Source organism: Ahaetulla prasina, chromosome 4 (assembly GCF_028640845.1).
Source record: "Ahaetulla prasina isolate Xishuangbanna chromosome 4, ASM2864084v1, whole genome shotgun sequence".
NCBI lineage: Eukaryota > Metazoa > Chordata > Lepidosauria > Squamata > Colubridae > Ahaetulla > Ahaetulla prasina.
In genome coordinates, this window is record NC_080542.1 from 39,029,223 (window position 1) to 39,048,138 (window position 18,916).

Here is an 18,916-nt window from a genome sequence, read left to right on the forward strand (position 1 = left end):
AGAGACTTTTATACTAAAGTATTGAAGGTTGGAAGTTTACCACTGTTAGAAGTTAAGATGGAAGGAGAGGTGGGAATGGTTTAAAAAGGGGAAAAGAGGACTTCCGGTGGCACCATTTTCTTTGTCGGGCGCCTATACAAGGCGCTCCGTGCTGAAACTTCGTAAAAGCCGGCAAAACAGCGAAAATCAGCTGTTCGCCGGCTTCAAGCACTCTCCCAGGGAGAAAGGGAGAGTACAGAGCGGCAGTAGAGTGGTAGATCTCCCCAGGGGCTTGGCTTTGTGAAGCGGAGCCCCAGAAGGTTGAGTCCCACTGAACTCAGCCAAGCTCCAAACTTCAGCATGCTCCTGCAGAAGCAGGAAAAGAAGAAAGTGTCCATCTCTGCCTAATTGATTTTCTCTGTGGATTTTTACATGCAGACGGAACAAGCGCGAGTGAACAATTATTGAACTGCAAGTATTCCTGACTTCTACCCTTTAAAAAGAAAAACTTTTTTCTCTGCTTTAATTGACTGTTTAAAATGGCATCTGAGAGGAAGCGAAAGTCGGAAGCTGGCTGCGTAACTAAGAAACCTTATTTGTGGATTGTAACGAACTGAGCTTTCCCATATTCAAAGGGAAAAAGAAAAGTTTTAAAGTTAAATTTTTGACTTTAAAAACTGAGATGGCTACTAAACCACCTAAGACTGCTGGCAGAAGGGGATCTGAAGTAGCTTTGGAAGATATGCTTAAGGAGCAAGGGAAAATGTTTGAAGATAAGTTTAAGGAGATGATGGAAAATAATGAGAAAATAATAGAAGAAATAAAAGAGAATAATAAAAAAAATAAGAGAAGATATTTTGATGGCCTTTCAAGGTCTGGTAAAAAGACTGGAGGGGTTGGAGGAGGAGGTGCAAGAAATTGCCCAGTCAAACCAGCAATTAGAAAATAAAATGGGAAGAATGCAAACAAAATTGGATAAAAATGAAGATCAGGTGGTGGTGATGCAGTATAGGATGATGGAAGGAGCTCTGAGAATCAGGGGGTTACAGGAGGAAAAAGGTGAAGAATTAAAGAAAATTTTATCAGAAGCTTTGGCTGAATTTATTGAATCTGACCCACAAGAGGTTGCTTATCAAATTGATAAAATATACAGAGTTAATTTGTGGATTGCTAGGCAGAAGAAACTTCATAGAGACATTGTGGTTTATTTTGTGAAAAGAACAATGAGAAATCGGATCCTGCAAGTTGCATATCAGAAAAAGTTAAAAATAGGAGAACAGGAGTTGAAGGTGTTGAAAGAGATTCCTCCCAAGATGCTAAGGGATAGGAAAGACTTTATATTTTTTACACAAGAACTTAAAAAGTATCAGATTCAGTTTAGATGGGAGGTACCAGTTGGTTTGACAGTGCATTATCAAGGAAGAAGATATCGTATTGATACTGTGCTTAAGGCCAAAGATTTTCTCTCTACTGTGTTGAAAGTTGAAAAAGAAGTAATAGAAAAAAGATTTCAAGAGAGTCAAATGAGTATGGAAGCTGAGGTGACCCCATTGATGTTATCATCTGAGGAACAGCCACAAGAACTAAGGGTGACAAGGGGTCCCCTCAAGCATAAAGAAAAGGAGCAACAAATTCAAAGCAAAGATCAGGATTTTACTACAGAAGCGGTGGGAGGAGCAAGGCCGAAGATACGGGAGGAGGATCTTCAGCTGATTGTTCAAAAGCTTCAGGAGGCCAGTAATGGCAAATAAAATTCTGACCTGGAATATCAATGCTTTGAATTCAGCCCAGAAAAGAAGAAAAATATTTCATTATTTGAAACAATTTAAAAATGATGTGATTTGTTTACAAGAGACACAAATTAAACTATCAGATCAAAAATACTTAATAAACTCAAAATTAGGCAAACATTTTGTTGCTTCAGCTTTGGATAAGAAAAATGGTATAGTGGTATATTTGAGAAAGGATATACCAGCTAAGTTAATAGAGGCAGATATTCATGGAAAATATATTGCTATTGAACTTACACTAGAAAAAAAAAGATTCTTTTGCTTGGTATATATGTACCTAATCAGCAACAAGAAAAATACTACAGAATGTTGCATGATAAGTTGATTCTATGGGATTATAGATCGTATATCATATTAGGAGATTGGAATCGAGTAATAGATACACGAAAGGACAAGAGAATTTCTTCTAAGAAGATACCTGCAAATGCAAAGCTGCCTAAATCCTTTTTTGAGATGATAGAAGATTTTGAGTTGAGAGATGTATGGAGATTGCGGAACTTGGGAGGAAAGAGACTATACTTTTTTCTCTGATAGGGATCAATCCTTCTCACGTATTGATTTTATATTAACTTCTAATGATTTGCTTTCTAGGGTAAAGAAAATGAAGATATTTTCAAGATGTTTATCTGATCATAGTCTAGTTTGGATGGAATTGCAACAAGAAAAAGAAGGCAGAAGAACATGGAGATTAAATGAAAACTTGTTTAGATATCAGGATAATGTAAATCAATGTAAAAAACAGATCAAAGAATTTTTTGATTATAATTTGAATAAGGGAACATCGATAGAAATGATTTGGGATGCGAGTAAAGCTTTTATGAGAGGTATATTAATATATATCAATAATAGACGGAGGAAGAAGCAACAAAGACAGCGTAGGTATCTAGAAGAGGAAATTCATAAGAAACAATTATTAATACATAATCCGCATGATCAAAAACTTAAAGATGCAATAAAGATATTACAGAGTCAATTTAATATGATAATTGCTGACCAGGTGGCAACAAATATACAATATGCCAAACATAACACCTTTTGTAATGCAAATAGACCTGGCAGATGGTTAGCGTATATTTTAAGGAAAAAACAAAAACTACGCATTATAGAAAAAATAGAATATAAAGTTAAAGAGAGATATCAACAGGATAAAATTAAAAAAGCTTTCTTAGAATACTACACAAATTTATATGCTAAACATAAAATATTGAATATGGATATTGATAATTATTTGAAAGATTATAAGGTTAAGAGCTTAACTTTAGAACAAAGGGAAGAACTAAATCGGCCTATAACTTCTGAAGAAATTATTTTGGTAATTAAACAATTAAAAATGGGGAAAACTCCTGGTACGGATGGGCTTACAGCAAGTTATTATAGGAATTTACAGGATGAGATGCTAGGCCCACTTAAGGAATTATTCAATCAGATACAATTAGGAGGGGGAATACCCCCATCATGGAGAACTTCTTTTATTTCATTGATACCAAAAGAGGAACAGGATTGTTCTAAACCTGGGAATTACAGGTCAATCTCACTTTTAAATAATGATTATAAGATTTTTGTTAAAATAATAGCAAACAGATTAATGTTAGTTTTACAACGAAGAATTCATACTGATCAATTGGGATTTATAAAAGGGAGACAGATGAGGAATAATGTTAGACAGATTGTAAATTTATTGGAATATTTAGAAAAGAACAATTTTATTTCAGCAGCATTTATTTTTTTGGATGCAGAGAAAGCTTTTGATCGATTGCATTGGGATTTTTTATTTAAATGAATAGACAAAATGCAATTTGGAGATTGTTTTGTGAGAATAATTAGAGCGATTTATGGAGAGCAAACAGCCCAGATAATAATTAATGGTAATTTAACAGAAGCCTTTAAGATTGCGAAAGGAACAAGACAGGGATGTCCTTTATCACCATTATTGTTTATTCTAATTCTGGAGCCACTATTGGATAAAATACGAGAATCAAAGGAGACAAAGGGAATTAAAGTTAGACAACATGAATATAAAGTGAGAGCCTTTGCAGATGACTTGGTGATTACTCTAACAAATCCTATAAATTCAAGTGTATCTCTGTTGGAAATAATTGATCGATATGGAAAGGTTCAGGGTTTAAGGTAAATCACAATAAAACAAAAGTGATAATAAAAAATATGACCAGATAACAAAAAGAAAAATTAGAGGAAATAACAGGATTTGAAATTGTAAAAAAGGTTAAATATTTAGGGGTTTATATTACCCCATCAAATGTGAAATTGTACAAGAATAACTTTGAGATGTTATGGCAAAAGGTTCAGAAGGAATTGACTGTTTGGAAAAAATTGCAGTTATCGCTGCTGGGGAGAATAGCTGCTATTAAAATGAATGTCTTACCTAGATTTTTATTCCTGTTTCAGATGATACCAATAATTAAGAAAGATAAAAATTGGGAGGAATTGCAGACTGGAATTAATAAATTTATATGGGAAGGTAAAAAAGCGAGGGTTAAAATGAAAATAATTCAAGACTCACGGGAAAGAGGTGGCTTAAAAATGCCCAATTTTAAATTATATTATGAAGCAGATGCTCTCTCTGCAATAAGTGATTGGTTTAATCTAACGGAGGAAAGAATCCTGATTATAGAAGGTTGTGATTTACTATATGGATGGCATGCATATTTAATCTACGACAAAAATGTGGATAAGGCTTTTAAAAACCATGTGTTAAGAACTGTTCTCTTGTGTGTCTGGAAAAAATACTCTTACAAACTAAATAATAAGGTTCCTACGTGGGCAAGTCCCAGACATACAATAGAGAATATAAATATAGAACAGAAACAGGAAATGTTTACATATAAAGATCTTTTGTATACTGAAACAGGTAGTTTGCAATTAAAATCTCTGCACGTATTAAAAGAAGAAGGGAAAAATTAAACTTGGTTTGAATATGGGCAATTACGTGCTAGATGGAAGGAAGATCAGAAAATTGGTATAGTGCAGAATGAGGAAAATTTGGTAAAGCAAATTAGAAACCAGTCTCAGGAGCATATAAAGAGATTGTATAATGTGTTACTTGAAATAGACTCTGAAAGGGGTTTTGTAAAGGACTGTATGATAAAGTGGGCACAAAATTTTCAGGAGCCAATATTGTTGGAAACCTGGGAAAAAATTTGGGTTAGAAATGTTAAATTTACGCAGGCACAGTATTTAAGGGAAAAATTTTACAAAATGTTTTATACATGGCATTTAGATCCTAAGAAACTATCATGTATGTATCCAGATATGCAAGCAAAATGTTGGAGATGTAATTGTGATGATGCTACATATTTTCATATTTGGTGGACTTGCAAGAACATTAAGGCTTTTTAGATAAGAATTTGGTGGATTATACAAAATGTTTTGAAAAAGAAGATAAAGTTTCTACCGCAATTTTTTTTACTGGGAATTATCTCGGACTGTACAGTAATTGAGTCTAAACTGATTTTAAATTTAGTAACAGCGACAAGACTACTGATAGGACAGTATTGGAAGAAAAAAGAATTACCTACAATAGAAGAATGGATATTGAAAGTTGCTAATTTGGCTGAGATGGCAAAAATCTCAGTCTTTTTGAAAGACAATACACAAGAAAGATACTTAAATTAATGGAAAAAATGGATTGACTATATCCAAAATAAATATCAGACTAAGAGATATCAGACTGCCTTTAATGATTAGGGTGTATTATTTCTGATTGCTATGGGGGAGGTTAGGATTTGATGAGAATTGCAGGAGTATAACTGAGTTAGGAGAGAAAATTTTTAGCATATGCTTGTTTTATTTTTAAATTATACCTTGTGTTTGTTCCGGGAAGTCAGGGGGTGGGAGGGGGGAAGGGGTTTTTTTGAAGGAGGGGAAGGGGGTAGAGGGGAGGGGAAGGGGGTAGAGGGGAGGGGAAAGCTTTTTTTTTTGTAAAAACTTTTCCAGTAAAAAAAAAAAGGGGGGGGGGGAGAAGCAAAGCAAATACAACCTAAAACTGGGACTGTAAATTTGGGAGAAGAAACAGAAAACCACAGGGGAGGATCAAAGTATGATTGTAACTATTAAACGTAAAGAGCAAGGAGTAAAGAAGTAATATTTTTAAATGAAAAGACTTTTCTTTCATGTGATAGGAATTATAAGGGATATTTTTGAATATAAAAAGTAGAAAGAATAAGATATATTGAAACCCTTTGATAGTGTAATATTGTGTAGGGATAAGAAATATAATTAGTTATGGATTGTATGATAAATGGGGTGTAAAATGTTCAGAAATTTATAGTATGGGGCATATGGCGAAGAATATGAGGTAAATGTTAAATTTATATAAGCTAAAAAGATGATGTTTATTATTATGTATGATGGATATAAAAATATGATGGATTATAAGGTATACTGAGGAATAATTTTTGATATTACAACATTGGAAGATGGGATATTGTTTATTACAGAAGATTGGATTGTATTAGTATTAATATTTTCCTTTTTCTTCTTTTTTTATGGAAAAGGGGAGTTGAGGCTCAAGAAGAGGGATGGGAGTTTATTTTAATTACCATATTTTAGTTTATGATTGTTAGATACGATACCCTGTACTTGCTCTGGGAAGTTGTGGGGGAGGATGGGGAAGGAGGGAGGAGGAGGAGGGAGGAGGAGGAAAGGGTTAGGGTTGGGGGCGATGTATGGGGGAAAAAATTTTGTAAAACTTATTCAATTAAAAAAAAAAAAAGAAGTGGAATCCAGCCACAGAAATGGAAAAATGGGGCGGGGGAATGGGGAGGAGAAAGTGTAAGAACCAGAATCCAGGCACAGAAGTAGAAAAACGAGGGGGGGAATGGGGAGGAGGAGGTGTAAGAAGCGAAATCCAGGCATAGAAATGGAAAACGAGGGGAATGGGGAGGAGAAAGTGAAAACAGCAGTGTGCAAACACAGAAGGGGAAAAACGAAGGGGCAGAAGATGTAAGTGGAATCCAAGCATAGAAATGAAAAATGGGGGATGGGGAGGTATAAGAAGCGGAATCCAGGGACAGAACTGGAAAAACAATGGGGGAATGGGAGAAGGTGTAAAAAGTGGAATCCAGGAACAGAAGTGGAAAAATGAGGGGGGAATGGGGAGGAGGAGGTGTAAGAAGCGAAATCCAGGCATAGAAATGGAAAAAGGGGGGATGGGAAGAAGATGTAAGAAGCAGAATCCACTCACAGAAGTGAAAAAGGAGGAGGAGAATGAGGAGAGGAACGTGTAAGAAGTAGAATCCAGGCACAGCAGTTGAAAAAACAAGGGGGGAATGGGCAGAAGAAGGTGTAAGAAGCGGAATCCAGGCACAGAAATGGAAAAACGTGGGGGAACGGGAGGAGAAAGTGTAAGAAGCAGAATCTAGGCACAGAAAAGGAAAAACGTGGGGGGTGAATGGGAGGAGGAGGAGGTGTAAGAAGCGGAATCCAGGCACAGAACTGGAAAAGAGGGGAGGGATGGGGAGGAGAAGGTAAGAAGCAGTGTGCAGGCACAGAAGGGGAAAACGAAGAGAGAATGGGCAGGAGAAGATGTAAGTGGAATCCAAGCATAGAAATGGAAAAATGGGAGGGATTGGGGAGGAGGGAGGAGAAGGTGTAAGAAGCAGAATCCAGGCACAGAAGTGGAAAAATGAGGGGGGAATGGCAGAAGGTGTAAGAAGCGGAATCCAGGCACAGAAATGGAAAATGCGGAGGGAAATGGGAGGAGAAGGTGTAAGAAGCGGAATCCAAGCATAGAAATAGAAAAAAGGGGGATGGGAAGAAGATGTAAGAAGCAGAATCCACTCACAGAAGTGGAAAACGAGGTGGGAAATGGGCAGAAGAAGGTGTAAGAAGCAGAATCCAGGCACAGAAATGGAAAAACGCGGGGGAGGGGGAATGAGGAGGAGAAGGTGTAAGAAGCGGAATTCAGGAACAGAAGTAGAAAAATGACGGGAGGGAAATGGGAGGAGAAAGTGTGAGAAGCAGAATCCGGGTACAGAAATGGAAAAACGAGGGGGGGAATGGGGAGGAGGTGTCAGAAACGGAATCCAGGCACACAAATGGAAAAACAGGGGTGGAGAATGGGGACAAGAAGGTGAAAGAAGCAGAATCCAGGCACAAAAGGGGAAAAACGAAGGGGGAATGGGCAGGAGAAGATGTAAGAAGTGGAATCCAAGCATATAAATGGAAAAACGGGAGAGATGGGGAGGTGTAAGAAGCGGAATCCAGGCACAGAACTGGAAAAACAATGGGGGAATGGGAGAAGGTGTAAAAGTGGAATCCAGGAACAGAAGTGGAAAATGAGGGGAATGGGAGGAGGAGGTGTAAGAAGCGAAATCCAGGCATAGAAATGGAAAAAGGGGATGGGAAGAAGATGTAAGAAGCAGAATCCACTCACAGAAGTGGAAAACGAGGGGGAGAATGGGGAGAAGAAGGTGTAAGAAGTAGAATCCAGGCACAGCAGTTGAAAAAACAAGGGGGGAATGGGCAGAAGAAGGTGTAAGAAGCGGAATCCAGGCACAGAAATGGAAAAACGTGGGGAACGGGAGGAGAAAGTGTAAGAAGCAGAATCTAGGCACAGAAAAGGAAAAACGTGGGGAATGGGAGGAGGAGAAGGGGTAAAAAGAGGAAAAGAGGTATAGAACTGGAAAAAGAGGGGAGGGATGGGGAGGAGAAGGTAAAAGAAGCAGTGTGCAGGCACAGAAGGGGAAAAACGAAGAGAGAATGGGCAGGAGAAGATGTAAGAAGTGGAATCCAAGCATAGAAATGGAAAATGGGAGGATTGGGGAGGAGGAGGTGTAAGAAGGAATCCAGGCACAGAAATGGAAAAAGGGGATGGGAAGAAGATGTAAGAAGCAGAATCCACTCACAGAAGTGGAAAACGAGGGGAGAATGGGAGAAGAAGGTAAGAAGTAGAATCCAGGCACAGCAGTTGAAAAACAAGGGGAATGGCAGAAGAAGGTGTAAGAAGCGGAATCCAGGCACAGAAATGGAAAAACGTGGGGGAACGGGAGGAGAAAGTGTAAGAAGCAGAATCTAGGCACAGAAAAGGAAAAACGTGGGGGGGTGAATGGGGAGGAGAAGGTGTAAAAAGAGGAAAACAGGTATAGAACTGGAAAAAGAGGGGAGGGATGGGGAGGAGAAGGTAAAAGAAGCAGTGTGCAGGCACAGAAGGGGAAAAACGAAGAGAGAATGGGCAGGAGAAGATGTAAGAAGTGGAATCCAAGCATAGAAATGGAAAAATGGGAGGGATTGGGGAGGAGGGAGGAGAAGGTGTAAGAAGCAGAATCCAGGCACAGAAGTGGAAAAATGAGGGGGGAATGGCAGAAGGTGTAAGAAGCGGAATCCAGGCACAGAAATGGAAAAATGCGGGAGGGAAATGGGGAGGAGAAGGTGTAAGAAGCGGAATCCAAGCATAGAAATAGAAAAAAGGGGGATGGGAAGAAGATGTAAGAAGCAGAATCCACTCACAGAAGTGGAAAACGAGGTGGGAAATGGGCAGAAGAAGGTGTAAGAAGCAGAATCCAGGCACAGAAATGGAAAAACGCGGGGGAGGGGGAATGAGGAGGAGAAGGTGTAAGAAGCGGAATTCAGGAACAGAAGTAGAAAAATGACGGGAGGGAAATGGGAGGAGAAAGTGTGAGAAGCAGAATCCGGGTACAGAAATGGAAAAACGAGGGGGGGAATGGGGAGGAGGTGTCAGAAACGGAATCCAGGCACACAAATGGAAAAACAGGGGTGGAGAATGGGGACAAGAAGGTGAAAGAAGCAGAATCCAGGCACAAAAGGGGAAAAACGAAGGGGGAATGGGCAGGAGAAGATGTAAGAAGTGGAATCCAAGCATATAAATGGAAAAACGGGAGAGATGGGGAGGTGTAAGAAGCGGAATCCAGGCACAGAACTGGAAAAACCAGGGGGAGAGAGAAATGGGGAGAAGAATACAGCTCGCGTGTTTGGAACCCATATCACATTTCTGATATCAACACAATTGAACGTGTCCAGAAATATTTTACAAGAAGAATTCTCCACTCCTCTGAATACAACAAAATACCTTATGCCACCAGACTTGAAATCCTGGGTTTACAAAATTTAGAACTTCGCCGCCTTCGACAGAACCTGTGTTTAACTCATAGAATCATCTATTGCAATGTTCTTCCTGTTGAAAACTTCTTCAGCTTCAATCACAACAATACAAGAGCAAACAATAGATTTAAACTTAATGTTAACCGCTTCAATCTTGATTGCAGAAAATATGACTTATGTAACAGAGTTGTTAATGCTTGGAACACATTACCTGACTCTGTGGTCTCTTCTCAAAATCCCAAAATCTTTAACCAAAAACTCTCTACTATTGACCTCACCCCATTCCTAAGAGGTCTATAAGGGGCAGGCATAAGAGCACATTCCCTGTCCTATTGTTTCTCTTAGTTATATCCAATTAATACATTTATTACATACTTATGCTCATATATATGCTTATATATTATATAGTTATTTCATGTTAATGCTTATATATACTGTTATGACAAAAGGAGAGTTGAGGTTTTAGGGGAGGGATGGGAATTTATGGATAATTAAGGTATTCTAGCTTATGATTGTCATCGTATACCTTGTATTCTGCTCTGGAAAGTCTGGGGGTGGGGTGGGGGAGGGGGTTGATGGTGGGGGGGGGATATAAGGGGGGGAAATTTTATTGTAAAACCTTTTCAATAAAAAAAAAGAAGTTGACAGCAAAAGTAATATCAGCAGGGGCGACAGGTGTGTGTGTGTGTGTGTCTGTCTGTCTGTCTGTCTGTTTATCTATCTCCCTCTGCAAGGACTTGGAGGCAGATACCGCCCCTCTTAGGAAAAGAGGAGGCGGGGAAGTCCTGGCTGTCACCTGGGAGAGGTGGACCGAGTAGGGACACGGACACACGGACACACACACACACGTTGCCCCTTCTCCCGCTACTTTTGCTGTTGGCTTCTCGGAGCTCTTAAAATTGATCTTGAAAAGTTGGAAGATGTTTCCTTAGATGCTCTGAACAATGAGTTTGGCAGCATGCTAGGCAGAGAAGCATGGCAAGGCTGCGGGCCTGTAGGCCAGCCAGCAATTGCTACCGGTATGGCGAACCATCCCCAATCTCCTCTACCAGTTCTCCCAATCGGTCCAATTTCACCCCTGAATTAATGCCATGTGCATGGAGAACCCCTACCCCCTATTCCTCATGAAGGACATGCTAAGTCACTTAGCCAAGGGCAAGGTGTTCACCAAACTGGACTTAACAGAAGCCTATTATTGCATAAGGAGACAAATGGAAGACCGTCTTTAAATGTCCGCTTGGCAGCTTCTAATTCAAAGTCATGCCATTTGGTCTGCAAGAAGCCCCAGCAGTTTTCAGGAAACTAATAAATAGTTTACCTAGATGACATTCTTATATTAAGTGAAACTATTGAAGAGCATGTAAAGCTAGTGTGACAAGTCCTGAAAAAACTACCACAAAGCTCCACGCGAAGCTGTCAAAATGTGAATTCTATAAAACCTCCCTAGATTGCCTAGGCTACCGAATATCCAGCAGAGGGGTGTAAATGGACCCAGGAAAAGTGAAAGTGGTGCTGGACTGGCAACCCCCATGCACCTGCAAACAGCTTCCAAACTTCCTGGGGTTTGCAAACTTTGACAGCCAATTCATCCCAGCATTCACAGAAGTCATCCTGCCCTTAACAGAACTGTTAAAAACAGGACCTTCTCCCATGAAACCACAGCCAAGTCAACCCCTCGTCTGATCAACAAACTGCCAAAGAGCCTTTGAGAAATTAAAACGGCTCTTTGCTGAGGAGCCGATCCTCCAACACCTGGACACAGAGAGACAATTCATCGTCCAAGCAGATGCTAGCAATGTAGTAGTAGCGGCCATGCTCCTATAGAAGGCCCCACAAGAACTGTGTGTCCAAGAAGCTCACCAACACCAAGAGGAGGTGGGCTATTTGGGAAAAGTAAGCCTATACAGTCCGTTGGGTCCTCCTCTCCAGGAGACATTTTCTTGGAAGGGGGTAAAGCGTCATTTGAGGTCTGGACTGATCACAAAAAACCTTTCCATCTGAGCGTGAACGGAGCTACAGAACAAGCAAACGCAATGGTGGAGCAATATATATGATGTTATGTGGATTACCAGCAAGAGAACAGGGCGGACCTGTTGCTATTTGCAGAAGTGGCTTACAACAACACCTTGCATAGAAGCACCTGATTAACCCCCTTCCAGGTCACCAGCGGCATGGACTTTATCCCCATGTCTGAACTGTCCAGAGAAACCCCGTTCCTCGACTGACCGAGTGGATGGAGTCACTGAGGAAGGGGTGGGAGAACACTAAAAAAGCGCTGGCAGAGGCTGCTGAGACATATAAAAAGCAAGCAGACAAACACTGATCTCTTGAACCTCCCATTCCATGAGGGAGATCGAGTTTGTCTATCAATTAAATATAAGACTGAAGTTATCTAGTAAAAAGCTGAGACTTAAGTTTTTAGGTCCATTCCCAGTAAGTAATTAACCCAGTGACAGTTCAGCTTAACCTCCCACACGTTATAGGGAAAGTACATCCTGTCTTTCATTGTAGTCTGCTAAAGCGGTCAAGTCAAGATTGAGACTGCAGACCTGACCAGTTCTCAAACCTATAGTGATGCAAGGGGAAACCCAATTTGAAGTTAAAAGAATTTTAGACTCTAGATTGTCAATTGCAATATTTAGTTCATTGGTAAGGGTACCCTTTGTCTGAAGCTACCTGAGTTAAAGCTGGGATGGGAAAGAAGACAGGCTAGTGAAGGAATTCCATGATAAATACCCTGATAAGACAAAGGTTTGGGGGGGGGGGAGAAGGTGGTTAGGGAATATTCGTTTAACCCCCTATGTTCCTCTCATTGCAGGACATAATCATCAGATGAGGAGGGATGGCCTGTCAGGCCTGGAGGCCATCTTTTGCATTGGATCTTCAGGCCTGCCACATTTATTGCTGTGGGAAAGTGGGAGGTGGGATTGTACAAAGTAGGGGAGATATATAGTCATAATAACATTCCTTTCTCTGAGAGTCAAGGACATCTTGCCCTGTACCTGGAGCAGTGTGACTGGGAGGCATCTTCAGTTGGGACGGTGCTTTGATTGGACATGTGGGTGCAGGGGAAGGGACTTGGACTTTCTTTTGGGTGGGGAAAACCTGAAAGCTTTCAGATTCAGGTTTTCCCAGATGTGCCAATATGATCTCTAATAAAATGGAACTTTGAGGAACCTCTAGCCTTGGAGTCTTCTTTTGTTGGGGATTTTACTTGGAGCCCTGACAATTAAATTATGTATCCTTTTAAATTCTGCCTTTTTTTCTCATACAAGAATACATTCACCAATCTTTAGACCACTCGTTCCATAATTGTTGACACAACTATTCCCACCTTAATTGCCTCTTCTACAACTATTTAAAATTTAATGAATTTTAGTATACACAATATTTCCTATTTCACAACTGATCTATTGCTTGTCATACTTCAGATTCTAAGAGGTTGGTCCTTGAATATTTTCTCTTTACAAAGAGGTTACAGAAGGATTGAAACATTTGCAACTTGTTTCACTACATCCTTTTATTTTTGTTATTTATCATTTCAATTATTTTTGAACGTTATTTTATAATTTTTTCTTGTTTCACTTCATTTTCTTTCACACCCCAATTGTTGATATAATTGATATATTTTTCTTTGTCCTTTTTGTCACTTGTCTTTGTTGAAAGTTTGCCTTTAGTTGTCATACAACCTTCTTGTTGCCCAAGGCTTTTATTTTTATTTTTCCCAAGATATCACAATTTTTATTTCTGAAACCCACTTGGAGCTTTACTAGGGAATACCTTGGGAATATTTCTTGTCATTGCTTTCATGATGTTGCTTATTCTTTTCCCCTAACCCTTCAGATTCAGTTTCCCCTAAAGTAAATATTCTAAATCTGTTCCTCATACTGATCTGGCTGCATCCATTCTAAGGTCAAGAATAAAGCCCCTCATTTTGTGGCATGCTTCAGGGGCGATTCTGTCCTGTTTAACACCTACATAAATTTTCTTTGGGGGAGAAAGAATGGGGGGAGTTGGATGGAATATGTCCTATCTGGAGGTTGTGTGGGTCTGGATGGAAAAGACTCAGACTCAATCTTGTCAAGACCAAGTGGATCTGAAGTTTTGTATGCCCCAGATCTGGAAATTTTCCATCTTGGATGAGATTATGCTCTCCCATTCTAGAGTATATAATTTGGCAATTGTTTTGGACTCACAATACTCTTAGAATAAGAATAAGAATAAGAATAATTTAATTTCTATACCGCCCTTCTCCCAAAGGACTCAGGGCGGTTTCCAGCAAGGTAAAAAACACAATAAAACATACAATATACAATTTAAAAAACCATTAAAAAACCTATTCAATTTGGCCCATTAATTAAAATACACATTAAAACCATAAAAAAACCAATTAAAATTACTAATCATTTTATGCCAGCCCTGCGCAGAAGAATAAATACGTCTTCAGCTCGTGGCGAAAGGTCCGGAGGTCAGGAAGCTGTCGAAGTCCTGGGGGAAGCTCATTCCAGAGGGTAGGTGCCCCCACAGAGAAGGCTCTCCCCCTGGGGGCCGCCAGCCGACATTTTTTTGGCTGACGGCACCCTGAGGAGGCCCTCCCTATGGGAGCGCACAGGTCGATGGGAGGCAAACGATGGCAGCAGGCGGTCCCATAAATAACCCGGTCCTGAGGCATGGAGCGCTTTAAAGGTGGTAACCAACACCTTGAAGTGCACCCGGAAGACCACAGGCAGCCAGTGCAGCTTGCACAGGAGAGGTGTTATATGGGAGCCATGGGTAGCTCCCTCTATCACCCGCGCAGCTGCATTCTGGACCAGCTGGAGCCTCCAGGTGCTCTTCAAGGGGAGCTCCATGTAGAGAGCATTACAATAGTCCAGGTGAGAAGTGACGAGGACATGAGTGACCGTGCATAAGGAATCCCGGTCTAGAAAGGGACGCAACTGGCAGATCAGGCGTACCTGATAAAAAGCTCTCCTGGAGACGGTCGTCAGATGTTCTTCAAAGGACAACCGTCCATCCAGGAGAACGCCTAAGTTGCGGACCCTCTCCACTGGGGCCAATGACTCGTCCCCAACAGTCAGCGATGGCTGCAGCTGACTGTACCAGGATGCCGGCATCCACAGCCATTCAGTCTTGGAGGGGTTGAGTTTAAACCTGTTCTTCCCCATCCAGACCCGCACGGCCTCCAGACACCGAGACAACACTTCGACAGCTTTGTTGGGGTAGTTAGGGGTGGAAATGTACAGGTAAGTGTCATCAGCGTACAGCTGGTACCTCACCCCATAACTACGGATGATCTCACCCAGCGGCTTCATATAGATGTTGAACAGGAGAGGCGAGAGAACCGACCCCTGTGGCAACCCACACATGAGGTGCCTTGCGGTCGATTTCTGCCCCCCTGCCAACACCGTCTGCGATCGGCCAGAGAGATAGGAGGAGAACCACCGAAAAACAGTGCCCCCCCACTCCTAAACTCCCCAACCGACACAGCAGGATACCATGGTCGATAGTATCAAAAGCCGCTGAGAGATCCAAAAGGACCAGGGCAGAGGAATAACCCCTGTCCTGAGCCCTCCAGAGATCATCTACCAACACAACCAAAGCTGTCTCCGTGCTATACCCAGGCCTGAAACCGGACTGGAACGGGTCTAGATAGACAGTTTCATCCAGGTACTGGGGTAGCTGCCGTGCCACCACACTCTCAACAACCTTCGCCACAAAGCAAAGGTTGGAGACAGGACGGTAGTTCACCAAAACAGCTGGGTCCAAGGAGAGCTTCTTGAGGAGGGGCCTCACCACCGCCTCTTTCAGGGCAGTAGGAACGACACTCTCCATCAAAGAGGCATTGACAATTCCCTGGAGCCAGCCTCGAGTAACCTCCTGTGTGGCCAGCACCAACCAGGAGGGACACGGGTCCAATAAACATGTGGTCGCATTCAGCCTTCCCAGCATCCTGTCCATGTCCTCGGGAGTCACAGTATCAAACTCATCCCAGATGGTATCACCCAGACTTACTTCCACCATCTCGCCTGAATCTACCCAATTTTGGTCCAATCCGCCCTGAATCTGAGCGATTTTATCGTGCAGATATTGACCAAAATTCTCAGCACGTCCTTGCAGGGGATCATCCTGCACCTCCTGATGCAGGAGGGAGCGGGTCACCCTGAACAGGGCGGCTGGGCGGTTATCTACCGATGCAATAAGGGTGGAAACGTAATCATGCTTAGCCACCCTTATGCCACTAGGTAGGTCTGAATATATGAAAGGACAGACGGCAACTATGGCAAAGAAAGCCTTCCCACAGCTTCATTTGATGCACTAGCTTCACTCATTCCTGGGTTGGGAGACCCCTCGGACAGTCACTCATGCTCTAATCACCTTATGGTTGGATTATTGTAAAGCATTCTATATGGGGTTGCCTTGAAGACCACTTAAAAATTCAAGCTGGTCCAGAATGTAATGTTGTTAAGTGTTGGACATAATCTATGAGATACCATTGCTCCTCAAGCTGGTCTGATTATGGTGAAGTTCCATGTATAAGTTAAAGTACTGGTTATCAGTTGTAAAGTTCTTCATGCCATAGGATCAGGTTGAGGAACCACCTATTTCCCATGGTTTCTGCCTACCTAATAAGTTCAGGGAGAATTGATGTAATTCACGTCCCTTTAATCAAGAAATGCTACTTATAAGAACCCAAGCAGCATGTCTTCTCTGTCATGACACCTGCCTTCTGGAATGATATCCCCTCAGGTATCCATGTAACTCCCACTTTAGTGATGTTCAGGAATTCTTAAAAATTTGGTTGCTTACCCAGACCTTGATTTAGGGTACTAAATACCCTTGGGGGTATATGGAATGTGGTTGTCCATACCTTCAGTTTTTATTGTTTTTCTGTTTATAACAATCAACCACCAGAGTCATCTTATTATTATTGCTTTCATAATTTTTCAACAAGATAATGGAAAACTACACTTTTTTTATAAGTACTGTTGAAATATACTAGTATTGTCAGGAGGAAAAGCTATGCTGGCAAAGAACTATAAATTGATCTTCTCTGCCCTAGCTGTTTATCTTAATTCAACTCTGGGTAATAATTCCTAGAGAGGAACACATTGTCTTTACTCTCTCTTTTTTTCACTTTCAATTATAGATTCATGTGTGCAAACAAATGAGCTGACAGACCTGATTATTTTTTTAATTATTTTTTGCTTCTTTCCATTAAGGTTTCACCTTATTTTCTCATTTACTTTTACCTATAGGAATTTCTAAGAAACAGACTCTTTACTAAACTATGAAGCAGTTTGTATAAACTATTTTATTATCTGTTATATGTTTCTTTCTTAGACTGCATTCTCCAAAATGGTAATGAATGACTAAAACATTCTAGCCTTTATTAAATAAATACCTATTCAGTAAATTAACACTAGACCTTTGAAAATTCTGTATTGAAATATAGAAATGTCAAAAATTCTATAACGTTTTAGATAGATACACTGAATTTCAATTGTTACTGCTATTTATTTTTCAGTGTAAACAGAAATTTAGCTATGCAAATAATAAAAATACTTTAAGATATGAGGACATTCTTCTGAGATAACATACTTTTTTAAAAAAAATGTTACAAAGTAACATGGTAAAAATACATACACACAGTGATGTGTCATAATATTTTGGGCTAAGTATTCTCAGGAGTGCTTCTGAGTTCAAAAAGTTTAAAGTGTCTGTTCTAGATGCAACAAACAAATGTCAGCATTAGGAATTAATGACTAAATCAATGTCTGTTTTAATAATAAAATTATACACATTTATTACAATACTGCATTTTACACTTGCTAGCTAACAATAATTGACTATCAAATCCAGATTTAAATTGTGGATATTATATATGGAACAATCTGCTCAGTTTAGGGTGGTTCCAGTAAACGAAATGGAACTATGCTTGATAGCTTGTAACTTGCTGTTTTATGCAAAACCAAGTATATGTTTAGTTTAGAATTCAGTATGTTAGGCGAACCTTGGCAACTGGATTTCAGCAAATATGAATTACAATTTGTGTGAGGACAGATAATATTAAGAATTGGAACTAAATTAAGTTTAATTTTGTTTCAAATATAAAATAATCTTGGAAATGCAGAGATGGAATGAAACACATCCTAAGTAATGCAGGAAGAGGGGGGGAAACTATGGTCTGGCAACAAAATGTATATTTCTTTCACCTCAGATGGGTCCCATTTAACTTGTACACAATTTTACCTTTCTGAAGCGTGCTGGGAAAAGAAAGAGTAACTTTCTCATCTTCATTCTGATAGTTGAACCCTGTGGCATGAATTTCTGAAAAAGAAGAATAATTGTAAATAGTCATAAGCATAAGATCTAAATAGTCATAAGCATTCCTTTTGATACACATCAGGTCTAGATTAAAGTATTATGCAATAGTATATACATAAGAAATAATTTATAATTTGAAATTAATGTTAATCTGACTTACTTCAAACTCAGGATCTTCCAGGAACTGGATCCAGTTAATTTTATTTGTTTATACCTTGTCTTTCTAGATAAGCTACAATATTTTATTTTCAAAAGCATATGGTAAAGTAAACATACATCTGATTTATACACTAAGTTTCAAAGTAATTTATCTGATTTTGGTATACTCTTGTTTGCAATAAAACACAATTAAGGAAAGGTTAGTTAGTATCATAGTATATGAAATCAGTTTCATCAGTCATAGCTGATGAAATTTGCTAAGTCAAATTTCAGAGAGTTACTAAGTCTAGTTAGCAGATCTAGTTGAAGCCACAAATTATAAGCAGTTTTCAAATTTTGTCTTATTAAATAGCAGCAAGTCACTTGGCTTTTCACCTCAGTTACTTTAGCTGCCATAATGCAGGGGGAACAAATAAAAGTAATTAGGCATTATACAAAAATGCATCAAAAATAAACCAAAATTCTTCAGAATAAATATTAATGTGGTCATAACTCTACAGACAATGAAAATCTAACATCTAAATAAAACATTTAGTTTTAAAGAGGAAAATTAAACTCCAGAAATTCATTTTGTAATGCTGTCA

The 18,916-nt window shown here is 39.9% G+C and overlaps 1 protein-coding gene across 4 annotated transcripts in view; it reads right to left on the minus strand.

The window, feature by feature from the left end:
• NPEPPS (aminopeptidase puromycin sensitive) overlaps window positions 1-18,916 on the minus strand; it is a 121,446-nt gene that overhangs the window by 74,212 nt on the left and 28,318 nt on the right. For all 4 annotated transcript variants that reach the window (XR_009155192.1, XM_058184199.1, XM_058184200.1 and 1 more), the window contains exon 3: window positions 18,099-18,176. Coding sequence is in view for 3 of the 4 variants with exons in the window: in XM_058184199.1 (XP_058040182.1) it covers window positions 18,099-18,176 (78 nt within the window). In the remaining variant the exon portion in view is untranslated. The remainder of the gene's footprint in view (window positions 1-18,098; window positions 18,177-18,916) is intronic.